Source organism: Myotis davidii, unplaced genomic scaffold (assembly GCF_000327345.1).
Source record: "Myotis davidii unplaced genomic scaffold, ASM32734v1 scaffold187, whole genome shotgun sequence".
In the NCBI taxonomy this organism is placed as follows: Eukaryota; Metazoa; Chordata; class Mammalia; order Chiroptera; family Vespertilionidae; genus Myotis; species Myotis davidii.
This window is the reverse complement of record NW_006383018.1, coordinates 6,064,971-6,085,207: the sequence shown is the minus strand read 5'-3', so window position 1 is coordinate 6,085,207 and position 20,237 is coordinate 6,064,971. Positions and strand designations below refer to the sequence as shown.

At 39.7% G+C, this 20,237-nt stretch overlaps 1 protein-coding gene across 4 annotated transcripts in view; it reads right to left on the bottom strand.

Moving 5' to 3' along the window:
• DYNC1I1 (dynein, cytoplasmic 1, intermediate chain 1) overlaps positions 1–7,820 on the bottom strand; it is a 245,306-nt gene extending 237,486 nt beyond the window's left edge. For 3 of the 4 annotated variants that reach the window (XM_006779240.2, XM_006779242.2, XM_006779243.2), the window contains exons 1-2: positions 7,706–7,818; positions 1,100–1,214 (exon numbers count right to left, since the gene is read on the bottom strand). In XM_006779240.2, coding sequence (XP_006779303.1) covers positions 1,100–1,214; positions 7,706–7,813 — 223 coding nt within the window. In that variant the 5' untranslated portion in view covers positions 7,814–7,818. Of the gene's footprint in view, positions 1–1,099; positions 1,215–7,705 lie in introns of all 4 variants that reach the window. The other variant, XM_006779241.1, reaches the window with a different exon arrangement.
• Between the last annotated feature and the right edge of the window lie 12,417 nt (positions 7,821–20,237).

The following is a 20,237-nucleotide window of genomic DNA, read 5'->3' as shown; positions in this document are numbered from 1 at the left end:
AATATGCTTTCTCGTGGTGTTTTAGTTTTGTGTGTACATATTAAATTATATTCAGCAACACTTAATAACTTGTAGGCTTATTGAATACTGCTCTTTTTCTTATCTACATTGATACAAATACTTGTTATTGTATTGCGCATGGGATAATTTTTGTTCTTAGTTTGAGTAACTATGGAAATCAGTAAAAACTTATTTTAATATAAAAGCCAATAATAAAATTCAAAGGAAACAGACCATTTTTAAAAAGCAATCTGATATTGTATTTATTTATATGTATTATTTTAAGAGTTTTTTAAAACTACATTGGATATTATATAGTTTTACAGACACCCTAAAATTACTCTGAAATGTAAAGAAAGCAAATGGATAAAGAAAAATTCAAAATAACTTATCCCATAAGAAATATATAGTTAAGTGACAGAATAAACACAGTATGTACAGGTTACCTTCAACACAAATGAAACAAATAGTTCAATATCCAACCCCAAGTGATAAAATGAGATCATGGACAATTAATTAGGAATGAATGAGTTGGAGGAGGGGTATTACAGCGAAAATGCCAATTAGCAATACAACCAAGTTATACAATAGAGTCAAATACATTTAAACTTGTTAGTTAGCTGATAATCTGCCACCATTTTAAGTTTTCCTTCAAATTTCCCACTGAGCATTCTGTTTTCATCACGGCATAACTAGGCCTGTGGTTATGAAACTCATAACCAGATTTACCGTATTTGAGAGGTTGGAATTCAGCAATGGAAACGAAGAGCAATGTAAGACAAAAATTCCAAGATTTCTTGTATTTACCACACTGTGGCAATTCATTTAACAAATATAAAGTAACCTAACACCGTGGAGACAGTTGGCCACATAATCAGTCATTAAGCAGCAAATCGTGAACAACTCTACAACCCGTCCTCCCATCGCCTTCCAGCCTCCTCAATTCCAAAAAATAAATACGCCTGAAGCATAAACCAGCTGCTGAATTTCTTAAAGAATAAAAAATAAAAAGGACGTAAAATAATAGTAAATGCTGGACATGGTATATGCCATGCAAGTCAAATTTAAAGAAACAGGAACGCAGAGCACTTTCAAGTACCTAGCGGGGGCTCCGGGGATATGCCGATGCTCTGAAGCAAAGCCTCGGTCTCTCGGCGCTTGCGGTCCAGGTCCGAGTCGTCCTGAACAGGTTCTTTCTTCTGCTGCATATCGGCCTTTAAAAAGCAGACGCCAGCAAGAAAAGTTAGTGACAGAACTGCCTGTGTGCTCCTCCTGGCTGACACTGAAAGGGTAAAGGCATGGCAGTGACGACCAGGCAAAAACCCTAAATAGACATAATCATGTGTATGAAGGATGAAAAGAGCCTGTAACTGCTCCATTTAATACTGCTAACCTCCTTGTCCCTTACAACACACTATCAGTTCTTGATGATTGTGTGTTTGCACTCACACTCCCCTGCCGTCACCACCACCACCACCACCATGTTTGAGATTATGCAAACAAGGAATTATTGGGATCTGGTTAAAAAATAAAATTAGCTATGAAAATCAGTCACTGTAAAATGCACTATCTGTACCAGCAATCCAAGTTTACCATGATTTACAACACGCCGGGCTAAAATGTTTTTAAGGCATGTAAACAAAATGCATGGAAGTCTTGCTACTTGTTACTTTTGACTTGCATCGGCTTCCATTATACATATTAACTCAGGAGAAAAAAATGTGGTGTAGAAAAATATAGTACAAAAAATCACTCAGGAGGACTTTCTTCGCCAAATCCTGTCTAAAAATTGCATCTTGTATGAGCTTCTTATGGTCAGACCCTGTGCCCAGTATGTATTTGACAGGATAGTGACAAGGCAAAACACAGGTTAAAGGTCAACGGCAGGGTTCTGGGGGAATTTAAACATTGAGGTCTTTTTTTTTTTCTTTTTCATAACACGGTTACTCCTTAAGACAAAGCATTTGCCCCACATCTGAAATTGGATAACATCCTGTTTGGTGAGCAGCTACCTCTCGACAAAGCTTTGTGAGTTAGGAGAAGTGAGGCAGTCCTAAAGTTTGTCAAAAACCAATGATGCAGTTATCAGACCCACTTTCTCCTCAGGGGCAAGCCGGGCACCCTAACAGGTAGGTACATTACCTCCTCCAGGAGTGCAGAGCACATTCTGAAGCAGTGAACCATAATTTACATCCTGGCATCTAAAGCAGAGAGTTCACGCACTTTTGACTTACTCCCAGTCGGTAACCTATACCCTGATTATGAGCAAAATGTATCTTTGCACATAGTGCTGACCTCAACACTGTTATTCTTTGCCTCTGGCTTAAAGCGCACTCATAAATTTGAAGTCTACTTGTCATTAGAGGGAAAACAGCCTTTATAGGGGTGGGTAAGGGCTAATGAGAAGTACAAGAGGATTTTCAGCAGTCTCGCGGGACCCAAAATTTCAAAATGGCAGTTTAATCTCTATCAGTGAAGATAACACAGTTCACCTTCTTTTCTGATTTTAACATTTAAACTACTGACGCAAGTTCTAAGTATACGCGTACAGCAGAGGCAAAGGAAGAACTAAGATGGTAAAAAGGACCTGGCAGAGTGAGGGTCTGTATCAACATTCACATATCACAAAGTTAAAAGAGGGGTGGAAGGAAAGCAAGGAAATGAAAAGAAAGGGAATTACCATAGCAGCTACTGAAATGCAAACGAAAAAAACTAAGATAAGCAAAATTCATCTTAGGAAGCCAATATGGAATTGTATAACCAGTTTTACAGTAAAGAGGTAAGCCATAGCTGGACCATCAGCTTTATTGAGAGCAGATACGTGTTTCTTTGGTTCACAACTGTAGCCTCACATCTAGATCAGGGCCTGACACATAGTAGATGCTCAGTAAAAAAGTGTGTTGAATGAATGAATGAATGAATGAATGAATATCTGACCTTGGAAAATGTTATTCTATAGCTATAGAATGTTTTACAACTGTACCCCCTTCAGAAAGCCCTTTACAACACCACTGTTGAAAGTTTAGTCACTTAAACTTTCAGTGACCTCATGCTCATAACAAAGCCATTCCTATATTCTAAGAACAAAAACAAGAAATCATTATCCTTTTGTCATTCTTTCAACAAAAACTCATTAAAGGACAACAGAGAAGTTCTAATGCAGCTTATATACCATGAACAGATAAACTTAGGGCATATTACCTATAATTTTCTGTCACGTATGTCCTATGCAGAAAGGCACAGGATCTCTTTCTTTTTCATTTATTTTAATGTTAATCATAAGCATTCATGAAACATACTAGCAGGTAAATCACATGTCAACATGCATGCATTGCACAAAAAAAGTACACCTGAATTCCTCCTCCAAAATTTCACTGCTAAATACAAGTTGTCTCTAAAACTCATTCCTTGCCTTCCACCTTTTTAAAAAAGATTTTAAAATTTATTTTTAAGAGAACTAAGGGGAGAAAGAGAGAGAGAGAAACATTAATGTGAGAGCAAAACATGGATCGGCTGCCTCCCGCATGCCCCTACCAGAGATCAAGCCTACAACCCGGGCATGTATTCTGGCCAGGAATCTACTGGCAACCTTTCTGTTCATGGAATGACATCCAACCGTCTGAGCCACAACAGCCAGAGCACACCTTAATTCCTAAGGAAACAAAGAATATAATGACATATATAAATAAGGACAAATGTCCATCTAGACATAACAGAAGCTTAGGAAAGGTATCAATGTTTAAAGCTGATCATGAAAAATGTAAAATTAGGTTACTGGGGCTAATCTATAATAAAAGTGTAATATGCTAATTAGACCGGACAGCTAACAACCTTCCAGACGAAGCTGGGGCTGTGAGGGCTGGGCCCCTTGCACGAATTTCGTGCATTGGGTGTCTAGTTGAAAATAAAGGCAGATTCTATATGTTATCAATTAGCACCTTAAACTAAACAAAATTTACTTCATCTCAGATAGTTACACCAAGTACCCTAATCATGAAACTTCCTATTTTTTCCCTTGTAAATACTACAGAATCCTAATGTGTTTTAATGACTTAATGAAGAGTGATTTCACAGTTCTGGTAATTAAAAATATGCTGAAGGTACCTTCCCCAGGGAATGACATTTCTGTGTGTGAAGGGTTATTACAGCTGAGGTCCAGAGGGAATAATCAAACAAAGAAAAATGATCAGCTGAGAATTATCAGTCACTCCTCCAAAGACAGCTCTGAGGTTATTAGAAGAACAAGCGAGGACAGGCAGGAAACCCCTGTCCATCCTACCCTGCGGCAATTCGGCAGAAGGCCAGGCACAGGACGAAACTTCAGGGTGGCCCCATTAAGCACACCTCATCGCACTGAGGCCAATTTTTCATGAAATTGGGTCTGTGTCTTAAATGGTGGCCACTATATTTATTTTAAAATCAGGTTTCATCCATAATACCACAACCAAGAAAGCAGTTGACATGCAAAGGAGTGGGGAGTGGTAATTTTATACATGTACACAGTTTTCTGGATTCTGTGGAGACGACAATCAACCTGGGTGGTCCTAACACACACTAGTTTTCAGTCGTGGCAAAAATAGTTAGGCAGAGTAGCATCAAAGATCACTTTGTTTCCTTTTTATTCCGAATTTGTTTTATTTACAATATGAGCCTAAAGAAAGTTAAACAGCAAACCTATAAGCTTAAGGCTATTTCTAACTCTTTATAAACAGCATACAAACTAGAAAATCTCCAGGAGTCAATGAGAGTAGCCATTTGACTAGAGCATCCCACAGACTCAGGGTCAGAAGTATCCAAGGAAATTTGCAGGAAATAATCCCAGATACATGGAAAGGATGTCAGTGACCAGCATCTTAGGTCTGCCCTAGCTAGTGAAAGTATTCATTCATTCACTCATACAGCTGTAATACAAATCAATAATACAGTAGTTAATAAATAATAATACAAGAATAAACTCTTGGGTGGGAAGATCAACCAATGAACTTGTATGCATATATGCATAACCCATGGACACAGACAATGAGCTGGTGAGGGCCTGGGGGTGGGGTGGAAGAAGTTAATGGGGGGGAAGGAGGACCTATGTAATACTTTCAACAATAAAGATTTTTTAAAAAAGAAGAAACTTTTTTTAAAAAAAATATTTATTTACAGTGTACTTAAAACTGTAAGCCTACTTTTGCCCACCCCTGTATAACCTTTAATTGAAGGCCTACTGCTAGGGACAAGACCTACGCTAGATATTGACTCAGTGATGAAAAACATCCAGCCCTGTTCTCAAAAGTTCACATTCTACTAGAAGAGAAAGACAAGTGAGGAGGCAAATCTAATGCTCTGTGCTAAACGGTTTGATAAGGTTGAGGATGGGGTGCAGGACTAAGTTAGTCATGGAGGCAGAAAGGCATCCCAGAAGACTTCCTGGAGGAAGTGGCATTTGAGGACTGAAAGACATGGAGTTAACAACCAGGGGGAAGGACAATTGAGAGAAGCAGAACAGTAAAAGCAGAGGGAGAAGAGCATTCACAAAGCCCAGTCAAGCGGGAGCAGAGCTCACAGGGGATGTGTTAAGTAGCTAAGACTGTCTGGAATGAGGGTTTTAGGGAGAAGGAAAATCGGGGTGAAAATGGTGTGCCTGTCCAGGCCCCGATGATCATTGTAGTAAATTGGGGAAGGGAGTGGTGAAAGAATTACCCCGGATTTCTGCTTTGGACAACTGCCTGAAAGGGGGGTGGGCCTGAGACTAGAGATAGAGGGTGGCTACCGAGAAGGCTCAGGCCTCCAGGATTTAAGAGCATCTGAAAAAGAGGGATCAGAATAGATTACTTCCAGGTTTCTTTCAGCAACAAAATGCTACAATCCCAGGAGACGAATGGCCTTGAATTATAAGACCTTTCCAATAATGGGGGCGTTTTCAGAAACTGGTTCACCAACGGCGATCCTAATAAATGTATGCAGCCCATCCACAGGACTGCCTTCTCTTCCTCTGGCAGCTGATCTCAGGAGCAGAATAACAGCTCTGTGTCTTTCCCTGTTCTACCGTGTCTCCTGGGTCCTCACAGAGCATGTGAGAAAGGCACCACTCTTCTCTCCATTTCACAGAGGGAACCGTTTCAGAGCGTCCCACACCCGCCCAAGGCCGAGCTGTGAAGGGAGAGCCAGGCTCCCAGCAGGATCCACTCAGAATCTTGTGTGCATAACCCCTGAGTTTACTGTCTTCGGTCCTACAGCACTGGCTGCTCAGACAAGCCAAGTCTTCCCAGTCTAAAAATGTGCTTAGACTGAACTGAGAAAAGCGCTTTTTGCGGGGGGCGGAAGAAGGGGGGCGGGGCTGAGTTGTGGGGGACAAGATGCATAACCAGGGCCAACCTTTAAGATGATGTAATCCAAGAGAATCCCCAAATCTGGCTCCACTTGGATCTTTCAAATGAAAAACTCTGAGATGGAAAACCATGACTCTGTATTACCAGGGTAGTCATGGTTTAAACCACCCTGTCCGTTGGGAAATGAGGACACTAAGACTATGTATGTGACTTTAACTCCAGAACTAGGTAGAGGCCCAGGATCGCCTACGAACCAGGTGTGCCACACTCCCACACCTGTCACCCCCAACCTCCCAGGCTCTGCCTGCTGTGCAGCAAGCCAAATCTCCAGCAGGCAAAGCTGCTTGGTGCCAAAACACAAAGGGTGGCCTGTTTCCATCAGTCTAAACTGACAAAGATGAAGCAGACAGTACAATTCGGAACCAGATTTCCCATATCACACCGCACTTTGTGGTAATTCTGTGAAATTCAAGTTGGATATTAGAATGTCAGTTTAAAAGGAAACCGGTTATTAGTCAAGGAAAACAGGTGCTTTAAAACTACAGTGAACGTTGGCATGTGAGGGAAAGGAAGCATAATAACTTAATGCTTTTTTTCGCTTTGCGTGTAAATGAATAGCCATTCCCTGTCAATTCTCACCTCCACGTCACTCAAAGACTGCATGTAAAACAGCAAAGATCTCCAAAGGAAAATCATTATGCACACTGTCAAGGACAAATAAACTATGGCATCAATCACAGTGGAATGGAATGGAGAAACGCAAGATGCCAGAAAGCTAATATGCAACTGCAATTATGTTTTACTTTGTCGGAAAATAATTGTTATAATCTGTTACCTTGGTCTCCCAAGCCTTTTACAGGGGTGGGGGATGTCTGGCCACGGGCCTGGCTGTATAAGGCCTGAAAATTCATTTGGTCTGGCTCTGCCAAGGCATTAGGGATGAGTTAATTAAATATTTGACCAAATACAGCAGGCTAAATGTGAAGCCGATAATTTTATATGGCCCTCAAATGTTGTTATAAATATCCAATTGGCCCTTGCAGAAAAAATAGGTTCCCCACCCCTGCCATAGAGTATGAAACAACACTTACTTAGATCATAAGGCATCAAAATACATTCTCTTTTTCTCTAAAGAAAAACTTTTTAAGTAAGGACGAAGCTCTGGTTTCTATACACACAAGCATATACTATACAAAGTTTCCTTCATGGGAAAGTATTCAAAAACATCTTTAGCACCTGATTTCTGTACAAGGTGTGGGCTATTTCTACACTTCATATCAAGTATTATAAAGGGTTTTTTTAGAGGATCCTGTTTATCAGTATGACCCACCCCTCAGAATTAAGTAATTTTCCTTCCCGCACCGAACACCCCGACACCCAGTAGTTACCTCTTTCTTTTTCCTCTCCTCTTCCTTCCGTTTCTTCTCTTCTCTTATCTGTGCCAAGCGCTGTTTTTTGCGCTCTAGCTCAGCTTTTAAGTCACTTTTGTCAGACATGTTGGCTTCCTTGGGAGGAAAGAAAAAAATGTGAATTTATAAAAATAACTTTTCTGCATGATCATTGTAGGAATTATTCAAAAGAAAATCCAACTTTGGGGCAAAAACAAGTTGTCTTATTTAGCCTATTTCCCAGAATCAAAGAAACAAGTTAAGTTAGATCTGGTCTCACACTATATAAAATCTCCCCCCTTTTATGTATATATAAATATTTGCAGAAATACAATGTTATAGTCCATTCTGGTCTGACAAATAACAGTAATTTCAGAATAAGCAACACATTTTCTGTAAAAGTTTCTTAAATAAACAAAAGATAACTAATAAAGAGAACCAAGAAGAACCATCATCGTGACTTCTAATTTAGATGATAATGGATCAATTCATGCCCACACGGAGAAAAGAAAATAGACTGTCATAAACCCTTAGAGACATGCCCTGCTCAAATTCCTATGGACTCAATAAACATTCCTCCACTGACCTTGGGCACATGGAGATTTCATTTTGCCTAACGTTATATGCATCAGGGAAGACAGCCACTGAAGGCCTAACATGTTAATTTTCTTTTTCTGCAGAATTCCTCCTGAACTGTCACAATTAATTTCATCCTCCAGCACAACCCTAGTTCTAGAAAACTTACATTTACATACTGAATGCAATATTGCTTATTCTGGCACTTTCCCTTTTCAAAGCAAAACATGTTTGTGAACGATTGACATGGGAGACAAACACCAAGGCAAATTCTTGGGAAAATTTATCTGAATGAGATCTAATTTCAATGTTAATGGTGACGGTGATGCTGGTGGTGATGGTAGCAGAAATATTTTAAAATAAAATGAGTTTGGAGAAGGCGCTCAGCGATCACCAATGACGATGTTTCTTGGTTTCCCAACTGGAAACTAAGAAAATGGAAACACTGAGAAATGAAGAGCTTCCTATGACCCAAATTCCTAAAGTATAAAAAAACTAACCATAAGTGTCATGAGTACTCATTTGCATATTATTTGTATGCAACTATGGTGAATATATTATATATTCCTAAGAAGATGACAGAGCAATAGAAGGCAAAAAAAAAAAAGCCAAAAATACAAAATAATGAAAAAATCCTCACATTTCTTGTCACCATCTCTAGAAGATTATCAAGAACCTGCAGTCACCCAAAGTCAAATACACCTGGTTGAGAAGTGTTCGTTACCACTATACATATTTCTGCTCATGTTGTGATGGCAAAGATTTGTAAAATGATAACAATAATCGATCTCTGTCATTCATGATCACACTCTGTCTTTATTTTTCAACAAATGTTTTTGAATACTTAATCTGCGCCAGGCACTCTATAAAGCATCTACGTACAAAGATGAGCAAAACCAAGTCCTCTCCTTCAAGGAGTGCGTCATTCAAGTGCGTGGGCATGTGCTGTGGTTGGACATGTTCTCGGAGAAACTGGCTGATTGATTACCGAGTGCCAGGCATTTCACATTTATTATCACATGTAGTCACAGTAATCCAAGCAGACCCACGTTAGGAAACGGTTACAGGACTCCAGGGCAGGAAGAATAGGGAAACTGAGACAGGAAAGTTAAAACAAGGCCCAACAGTGTGGGCAATTTGCAGCCAGCTTGTAACTAACAAGCCATTATCTTCCCCAGCCAAGAACAGGAGAGCAAATTTGGTTAAAAAACAAACAAAACTTCACTAATGAGAGAATGAAGAAAGGGAGGGGAAATGGGGAAAAGAAAAAAAGGGCAGTTTATTCCCTAAGCAGAGAAGCCAGCCATCTCAAGGCTTGGCAAGATAAAGTTGCCAGGTGCTTCTCATGAACTCTGGGAAGGCCACAACAAATTTACAAAAGAGACCTTAGAATGAATCTGTACCAAAACAGTCAACAGAGGAATTTTGAGACCTACAGACAGGAGGGCATATAACATCTCAGACCCCCACCCAACCTGCTCTTCAGAGTAGCTGAGAGCCTGTCTGTGCTTCATAAGGTTTGCTTGTGTTGTTTTTTTTTTTTTTTCAATAAAGGTGCATGCTTTAATAAACTGGCTTTTCAGAATGAAATCAAGGTCTCTCATATAAATTCATTTATATGAGAACACAAGGATCGAAGTTGGGAATAGCCCTCTCCCACTGACTCAGGGCTGTCCGGTAACACCTCCCTGATGTCGGTGAGAGGCGCTTATAACAGAACCATCAGACTGAGTACAGGAGAGGCAGATGAACCCAAGTCAAGGAAGAGCAACTTGAGTTTGTAAGAATGGTTATGTACAGGCAACTGGTGAGACCTGGGAAAAGAGAAAAGTGAGTCCCATTTGGGATAAAGAGAGATGGGAAATCAGAGCAACATTTTGTTTTGTTTTTAAATATATTTTTATTGATTTCAGAGAGGAAAGGAGAAGGAGGGAGGGAAGTTGTGTCACTCTATACCAGTGGTTCTCAACCTTCCTAATGTCGCGACCCTTTAATATAGTTCCTCCTGTTGTGGTGACCCCCAATTTCATTGTTACAACTTGAACATAATTAAAGCATAGTGATTAATCACAAAAACAATATGTAATTATATATGTGTTTTCTGATGGTCTTAGGCGACCCCTGTGAAAGGACCATTCGACTCCCAAAGGGGTCAAGACCCACAGGTTAAGAACCGCTGCTCTATGCTGACAGCAGCCAGTGGAAACTGCTAAGTTTTCCTCTCTACCTTTCCCCAGCTTTCATCTACCTTCCTCAGTCCATCAAATAGCAGGACTTCAGCTAAGGAGCAAACCATGTAACAAGAACATCCTATATTTTTGGCGATTTTCTTGTGAAGAACTGCATTCCTCAGTGGGAAGTATGGTGTAGTATCAGTGCATTTCTGAAGAGGGCAAAGGTCTTCTTCAACTGCTATGTCTAGCAATGTTGGTCATTTAAGTTGGCGTTACCAGTCATAGAGCCAATATTTTTAAAATACACAACAAAAACACCAAGGGAACTTTAAAACAATTATATTAAGTAGTGATGTTTCAAATAACACACTTCTCTTCTAAAAAGTAGAAGAGCCACAACGTTAGACACCTAGAGAGTACTTTCTTAATGATTTTTGGTTCTATACCAAAATAGACACTTTGCATCAGCCCTTAGGAGAGTAAGAAATCTCAAGAAAAATGCCTCATAAAGAGTTTGAAAGTACACAGTAAATGAATGGACCTTCACACACAGTGAAACGGTTTAAACGGTGGCATTAAATGCAATGTCAGCACCGAACGCCACAGGTTGGGGGCAATGTCATCTGACCCACTAAATGTCCCTGCTTACCAATCAAAGCAAAATCAAGGAGCAAAGCACAGGGAACTGAGTTATAGAGCTTCTCGCAGTTAATATGGGTCCTTGTAAAGGCAATTCTGATGCTTTCAGTTTAAGAAAATACCAGTCAGAGCTACCTGCTGCTAATTATTGTTTACTTGCTTCCAGTACATACAAAGCTGGTCTCTTTCATTTACAAACGGAATGTTAGAGAGGACAAAGGTCGCAAGGTCTGGGCAGTTCTAAATGCTATTCTTGCTAAATGGGGAAACGTAGCTAGCAGTATTTTGCAGATGCGCTGTAAACAGGATGGCCTCTAGGAACTCAAGGGATAAATAGAGCCAACTGCAAAGAAATCAACATGAAATCGACCAAACAGTATACATGGGCAATGGCTAAAGTTCCCTTTGGGGAAGCAGAGCTTTGGATATGAACCCCCCATCTCCTTTTCATGCAAAAGGTTTAGTAATTTAAAGGGCAAGCAAACTAAACTGCCTTGTGACAAGCACATCTTGTTTTTAAATAGTGGTGATCCCGCTGAGTTCAGTAACAGGAAGGGGTCCAGTGAACAAATCAAACCCACTTCTGAGTGCAAGTCTCCTAGGGGTCTGATCATCAACCCACTCTCACCCAACTGCCAACTCCACTTAACTCCACTCTGGGTTAGGAACAATGATCACTCAGTCTCCCCCAGCCCCACCCATCCCCATTCCGTACTCAGCTGCAATTGTGTGCGCCTGCTCAGAGTCCCATATTCTGGACTTGCTATATTATTATTATTACTATTTTTTTTACCTTGCCAATTCTTGCCCCCATCATTAATTCCACCCTAATTCAGTAACCAAAGTCATCACTCAAAGTTCGCTGCAATCATTTAAAAAATGTGACAATAAAATATATTAAAGGTATATGTAGCATGTTACTGATTTAATAGTAATACAATCAGGGCAAGAAAACCCAATCTGCACTCCTAGTGATTATCTTAAGGCACTTCAAGAGAATAGAAGAGTCTTCTTACTCTAAATGGGTTATAAAGGAAGGCATGTGGTTAAAGAGGTGTGATGCAAAGAAAAAGCATTTTTAAAAATTAAATGCAGTCATGGAATTTGGCAGCAATAAAATTCCTCTCGATTTTTCTGTTGAACACAGGAATAACAGGTCAAGCAGTCCCAGGTGGGCACCTTCCCTGTCTTACCCACTTTCCCAGAGGTTGGAGAGGCACCTGGAGAAATAGCTTCTTGGTGTTTCATCACAGAAAAGGCTCCTGGGCCCTAGTCTCAATAGAAGAAAGAATGGGGAGATGAAGGAAGGAGGAGACCGTGAGAGAAAAATATGAATGCTGAGAAAGGAAGGAACAAAACACAGGTCATGTACACACTGACCCTTCCCTCCCCACTTCCCTTCCCAGTTAACCTTGCAACTCCTTCACGTGTCTTGTGTCCATACACATCCATAAAGGAAGGAAAATTTATAGCTTTTCTGAACCCCCAAATGAGATCTTTTGCCTTCATTTTCATGTCTGTATAAATCATCATGTGATGGTTTGGTCCTGTCTAGAACCCACCGTCTAACAGAGGGGAAGCAAAAGGTTTAGTTCTGTTTAGACAGCTGCCGAGTACCAGAGCCTCCCAAGACTTAGCTTTTGAACAATATAGATCTCTATTTCCTTCCCGTTCTCTAAGTTGGCAGCCATTCGAGATTCCATTTCTAATGCTGGTTTATGCAAATCACTTTTAAGCTTAATGTCAGAATCCTAGGAGGTTTAAAATCATTGCCCAGCTGTTGCCAGACTCACTGGGGAAAAAAAAAAACAAAACAAAAAAAACCCAGAAACAAGTTCTCTCTTCCTGCCTGAGAACAACTGTTCTTGTCGGCATTTCACTATCAGTTACTGAACTTCTCTTCTGCCACAGGGTGTGCTGGAATTCGATCTTTCACAGCCTTGTTTCACCTGCCATAAAAGACAGCTGCCTCCTTCCACCTGGATGAGAGGCCAACAGATGAATGGACCACAACCCTTAGTCCATTTTTACAGCTTTGTCACAGTCAATAAAAAGAGGGCGCCAGACCTCTCAGGAGGAAGATGGCTGGTGGAAAACATGAGAGGATTACCTGTGAAATTTTTACAGCCATCAGTACTGTGACAACAAATGGTTAATAAAACCCATCTCATAATAGGAAGGTGCCTAAGTCTGGTCTACTTATACTATATATGAGCAGTTCTCGAACATTTTGGTCTCAGCCTCCCTTGAAACTCTTAAAAAATTATCAGGGACCTCAAAGAGCTTTTGCCTATGTGGGCTATATTTATGAATTTTTACCATGTTAACAATTAGACTGATAAAACTTTAAGTATTTATTTAATAATTAATTTTTAAATAACAATAATAAACTTGTTAACCATTAACATACAATTTTTATGAAAAATAGCCATGTTTTTAAGACCAAGAAAAATAGTAAGAAGAATGTAATTCTCTTCATTTTCACTTATCTCTTTAATATCTGACTTACTAGAAGGCAACTGGATTCTTGCAGCTGCTTCTGCATTCTGTCTGTTTCGTATGATGCTATTTTTGTTGTGAAGAAAAAGCATTAGCATATACCACAAAATTGTGGCTCTTCCACAAAATACTGACTTCTGCACATGGGCCACGAAGTTTCAATTGCACTGTACGTGCACGCCTGCACGTGGTATTTTGTGGAAGAGCCACACTCAAGGGGCCAAAGAGCAGCATGTGGCTCGCAAGCCGCAGTTTGCCGACCACTGAGCTAGGGCATTGAATAACTTCTTGAAGTAATTGTGGTATTCTTTGATGTTACACCAAAAGTCCACAAATAGCAATTTCTTAAAGTTCAGTTGCAATGTGAACATGAAAGAATGTCAATCAATGAACTTTTTGTACTGTTATATTAAAACCTATTGTTCTATCTTAAACATTGGATGAATATTTTATCCATGGATGATTTTAAATCATCATGCATTCATTATTTAGAAAATTATGCAGACTTTTCAAATGCTGATACATTTCATTGTACAATATCCAAAAATCAAATTTGGTACTATCACTACCCAACACTTCAGAAAAGTCTGTAGGTATGATAAAGCGGTCAAGCTCATGTGGCAGATAAAAGTTTCCCCAAATTCTAAATTTTATTTGAACCTCAAATTCTACCATGAGCAAGAAATATTGTCAATTCTATTCCTGAAGGGATGAGCTCATGCCATTGGTTTTCGAGGTAATTTCTGCCAAATGTGCAAGCCTAAATAACCATAGTTTGTCTGTGAATTGTTTTTTCAAGTAAAAAACAACTGTGGGAGAAAAGAAAAGGGCAGTTAATTCAGCTTGCAACTCAAACCAATGCACAAATACCTCCTCGAGACAACCACTGAAAAGGTGGGCAGCAGAAGTACCTTATGTGTCTCTATTTGCCATAGTAAAGACACATGTTCAAGGGTAGATATTTAATATAACTAATATTATTTCCTGCTTCATGAAGGGCATTCTTGACTTTTTGTTAACTGTAAGTGTGTGGCAGTGAAGTTTGATGCCACTGCCTCAATTCATGCTAAGGCACCAGCAGTTTTACCCACCATTGCTTTCACACCATCATTGCAAATGTCAATACAGAGAAAAAGACTAATAACATTTTACATTATTATGAAAATAGTTTTGACCTTACAGCTCCCCAAACACATCCCGATCCCCAGGGATCCTCAAACCAAACTTTGCCTTATCCCACTATGGAGTGGAGTCTAAAACCTATAGAGATGTTTATTGACAAAATTGTGCTAAGTGTTATATGAATAATCTAAAGAGAGGTGGTTAGAGCTCTTTCTTTTGAAGAAAAGAAAAAACACAGTTAGCAATATCAATGAGCATAGAAAATTCAGGTGAGTGTCAGGTAACTATAATGATTTAGAAATACCAGTTAGAGCTAAGACTTCTAAATATAGCATAAGGAAAACTTAAGTTAGAGAAAGAGGGAAGCCTCAAAAAAAAAAAGGTTCCATAAAACTGTATGAAAGATTTCTCATTCCTCACTTGCCTAAGCTAGGTAGTAGGTAAGAAAGACAAACTAAGAGCCTTCTCTCCCTACCCATTTTTCTTCTCCCACAATTCCTCCCCCCCCCCCCCGCCACACACACACACACAAATTAATGGGCCTTAGCCTCACTAAGTGAACAAGACAGTTGTTAATAAAATATCAACTTCTCTTTTGTATGAAAAGTTTTTATTCTTTTATACTTTTAATTTTGTTACTTTAAAATTACTATTATATATGTTTATTTCAGGACAAAACCTTCAAAATTGATATTATCCAATACCAGTATTTTTCCCTTGAAAAGGGAACTGAGATGCAGTTATCTAAGTTCACAACAATTAAGTGGATGAGTTCAAAGGGGAAACACCAGGTCTTCTTCATGAATACTTTCACTAAATAATGCTTCACTTTCAGTGTTTACTTATTCACAACTTATTCATTTTAGTCAAAAGCGAGCTCTTCTTAAAAGGCTTTTATGGTAGATCCCATCAGTCTATTTCCTGAGTCTAGTCTTGTGGTCACTCTTTATCACCGCCTGGTGGCAGCAATCATAAATTGCATGAGAGAGCTGGCACCAGGAGCAAAACTTTGCCTCTGAAATTCCCAGCCCCAGCACCAAAGCCAATACTACTGGGTAGTCCCAAACACTGTTAAGAGTTTCATCCATATATAAAGGATCTATTTGTGTCAACTATTGTTTTGGAGAGGGGGGAAATCTCAGTACATACGTGCAGTTAAACATCTATGTTAATCTTTCTAAGCTCCTTTCAATGTTATTCATATTGAGTTAGTTCCTGACTGGGAAATCAGGCAATAGTTCCAAATTAAGTCTTTAGTATCTCTCTTGTTGGCCTGTTGAACTATATTTAGGATTGCTGTGTCTGCATATCTTCTCTAGTCCTACTTTCACTACTTCACAATTCTGAGCTGCCCAAATTAGACTGTGTAAGCTGTAACTCGAGCAGCAGCAATTGTGGCACATTAAACGGGAGAGACTCTCAAGCACTCAGCACAGAGGCCCATTATGCTAGGGAGAAAAATCAATCCATAGGGCACCAGCTCTCTCATCTAGTTAACAGAGTAGAGATGAGAGCTCTTCAAACTTCAAGGGCTCAAAAGTCATTGTCATCTTTGCTAAAAAGTTCTGAATTTTTTTCAGTTATTTCTGACCCCTACTGTGCATTCAACCATTTTATTAGAGACTTAACATAGTTCTCTTTGGCAAAGGAATTGTTCCTCAATTAAGAGAATCAGTCATTCATGTCTTAGAGTATCTTCCTTCATGAAACGCTCAGATGTTATCAAGAGTCCTTAGGAAATGCACATTTCAAGTAGCATCCTTGAAAGCGTATATAAAACTAAAGATGGGACTGTTTGGACAACTAGGGGGCAGTATTTTGGCATTGGGTCCCTAAGAACTAGGGCAGGAAAGGAACTGGAAAATAGAATCAGAAGAAAGGGCTTGTTAAGAAAACTAGAGTGAAGAAAGAATGAGGATCCTGTACAAACACTTAACCTTGGGTCAAAATAGTTGGAAATGATGTGTCACCTGCCTCGGCCAGGTATCAAGTAAAGAAGCCAAATGAAGAAGGCTCCCACCACTGTACTTTGTATATTATGAGATTATGTATCTGTGCTCCTAGACAACCTTCCTAATGCCTCGACCCTTTAATACAGTTCCTCATGTTGTGGTGACCCCCAATTTCATTGTTACAAATTGAACATAATTAAAGCATAGTGATTAATCACAAAAACAATATGTAATTACATATGTGTTTTCCGATGGTCTTAGGCGACCCATGTGTAAGGGTCGTTCAACCCCCAAAGGGGTTGCGACCCACAGGTTGAGAACCGCTGCCCTAGATACATAGCCTCCCTCTCTGATCCCCTTATCTTTGTGAGTGGTGGCCCCATGACCCTGTCTCTGGAAGGGTTCCTGCTATGAGGGCTATTCTCTCTCATCCAATCTTATCCAAGTACCGTCCAATGAAGTATGTTGTGCAATGCCGCCACTTCATGGTTCTGTTCTTTCCTTGATCAGCCCTGAAACCCTAGAACTCACCACACCCGAACTGTCAATTTTCACCAGCACCCTCAATTTTACTACCTAATATTTCCAACTCTGCCCTCGCCTATTCATGCCTATTCACACTGCCCAGTGCCTGTCTTCACAATGCTCGTCTGACTACTTCCATTTGTTATGATTAACTTTGTTTTTATTTTTAAAATTAAATGTATTGGATTAACATTAGTTAACAATATTAAATAAGTTTCAGGTATACACCTTTATAATACAGCATCTGTATACTCCATTGTGTACAATATGACCCAGTAACCCCTACTCTGGGTATCTATCCTCAAAATTTAAAAACACATATTTGTAAAGATATATGCATCCCTATGTTCATTGCATCATTATTCACAATAGCCAAGATATGGAAACAACATAAGTGTCCTTTGACCAACTGTTGGATAAAGAAGACATGTTACAGATATACAATGGAATACTACTCAGCCGTAAAAAAGATGAAATATTGCCATTTGCAATAATGTGGGTGAATCTTAAGCATATTGTGTTAAGTGAAATAAGTCAGGTGGAAAAAGATAAGAACCACGTGAAATTTCACTGATGTGGGATATAAAACAAAAAGCAACAATTGAACAACAAACTCACAGATACAGACAACAGAAGGCTGGTCACCAGAGGGGAAGGTGGTGGGGGGAAACAATGCAGTGCTCTTCTAACTGATCTTCCTGTCTCCATGCTAACCTTGCTCCCTGGTGATCCTCCACATCCTCTGTACCATGGAGGGTGATCTTTCTGTCACTAAAATCTGATGAGTCCATTGCCATGACTAAAACATATCAATGACTCCCTCTGAGTTGAAAAATGGGCCCCAACTCCCCATCATGGCATATAAGGTGCTCTCATCATCCATCTCTCTATTTGCCTAACCCTCCTCTCCCTATTTCACATTTTACTGGCATGTACCAAATTGTTACCTTCCTTTGTACCTTAGCAAACTCCAGAAATGTCCTCCTCACCATTCATTCCCTGATGACTCACATTCATGTTTCTGTCTCAGCTCAATCACGTCCCCCCCAGAACGGTCTTGTAGGGAGCACCCTGTCCATTGTCTGCTGCAACATGTATGACATATTCCATGTATGCATGTCTATGTCCTGTTTGTGTGATTCTCTCCTCCTGTTACCTGAAAGCTCCTTTAGAAGAAGGATCACATCTAATTTCTCTCTATACTTCTGGTGCCTAGCAGTGAGTGCTCAATAAATGTCTCCTGAACTGCTAATTAAGCATGAGATAGAAACATGAAATCTTCCACAATTTCATTATCAGAATTGTTCTAATAATCATTACACTGGGTGAATGCACTAAGCTTTTAGAAGACCAAACTCAGAAAAGTTCTTCCTTACTATGCAAGAAATCTTTATTCCAGTGGGGGTGGGGGTGGGGGTGGAGGGAGGTAAGTTCTTTCATTCATTATTACAAATGTACAACAAACACATAATTAATTCTAGCATTGCCTCATCTACTGAGCTATCCTTTCCTAAATCACTACCATTATGTACCTATTGATAGTAATGCTTTCCTGCCTGCTTTACATTTTAAATCTGTTTTCCCACTCTAAATGGATTATTTCGCAAAAGCTATTCAATTTATAATTGACAGCCTCTATTATCTCAATCATCAAATTCAGCAATCTACAATCTATCACCCCAGATGCCTAGAGGATAAACCTGCTGGTTGGGCTTTCTCTTTAAGTGATGTAAAAATATCAGTGCCATCTATTGTGCTTAAAGCTCTTTTCTCTGAGTTGCTAAAATGATAAATGATCTTTAGCTTTGACTCTAAGTCCTTGGCCTGCTATCCTGAAAAGGGGTGCAAATTTTCTGTGCAGCAAAGTTAAATCAAGACAGTCCTAGCCAGTGGGACTGCCTGGAGTGGGCATTCTATCCTGGTAGCAAATGCAGGCAATTCAAACTGCCCAGATGTTCTTGTGACTCAGATAGAACAAATGTAACTATCATACTAAAAGAAACAAAATCAAGACACATTAATAAACATAAGGGAAGGGAAAATTTTAATGCTTAAATAATAAAGTCAAAATCGATTTTCTCAGTATAAATCAGCTATATAAATGTTCAGAGTAAATTCATTTAATCTTCTAAAAATATGTTATGAGATTTCCACATCATAAAACCACTTAATTCAAAACCCTTTAAAATGAACTACAAAATACTGATGAGGTTGTAATTAAGCCTACCTAATTTTTAAGGACTATTGATCCCCCTTGAAGTTATGATGAGTGGAGAAACACATGTAGAGAAGGGACCTGCTAAGGTAATACTCTACCCTCACATCCAAAGCAAACAACTTTGACGTGTGAAAGCCAAGATTCAAACCCAAGGCTCCAGAACACATGCTCTTAACTCCTGCATTTGCCTGTCGTCTTATGTTTCTGATCTTCTTTTGTTCCACCCTAGTGTGTCCAGGGAAAGGCACACCCTGGACACTTGAGTAATGGTTTATTTCATTTCCCTTGTATTCTTTCTTTGCTGTAGTCACCCACTATAGATCAGCAGTTTTCCTTCTCAAGTTTGTTCTGCATGTGATAAAGAATAAGACAGCTGAGAAAAACACAGACCTACTAAAGATTCCATGAATCCATGTAGTCTGTGCTCACAAGAAGGAAGTGAGAAGGTTCATAGAGTGAGTGACTTGACAAACCATCACAGAGGAGGACGAGACCTGCAGAAAGCAGAAGGTGAGGGTACATCCAGGCAGAGGGAAGCATGGACAAAGGCAGAGAGATAGAACAGAGAATGGCCAGGCTACGGGACAGGTCATTAGATGTGGTTGGAATGCTAAGTAGAAATGATGATGGAAGAAGATGAGGATGGAAACGTAGCCAGAGATCAGATCCCAAAGGGTGAGTGACTAACCATCCTGGTTTGCTTGGAAGTGAGGGGTTCACTGGATACAGGACTGTCAGTGCTGACACAAGGAAAGGCCCAAGCAAACGTAGAGGAGTTGATCACCCTACAGCCAGAGGTGTGCTACGCTGCACTTTAGGTGTATCTA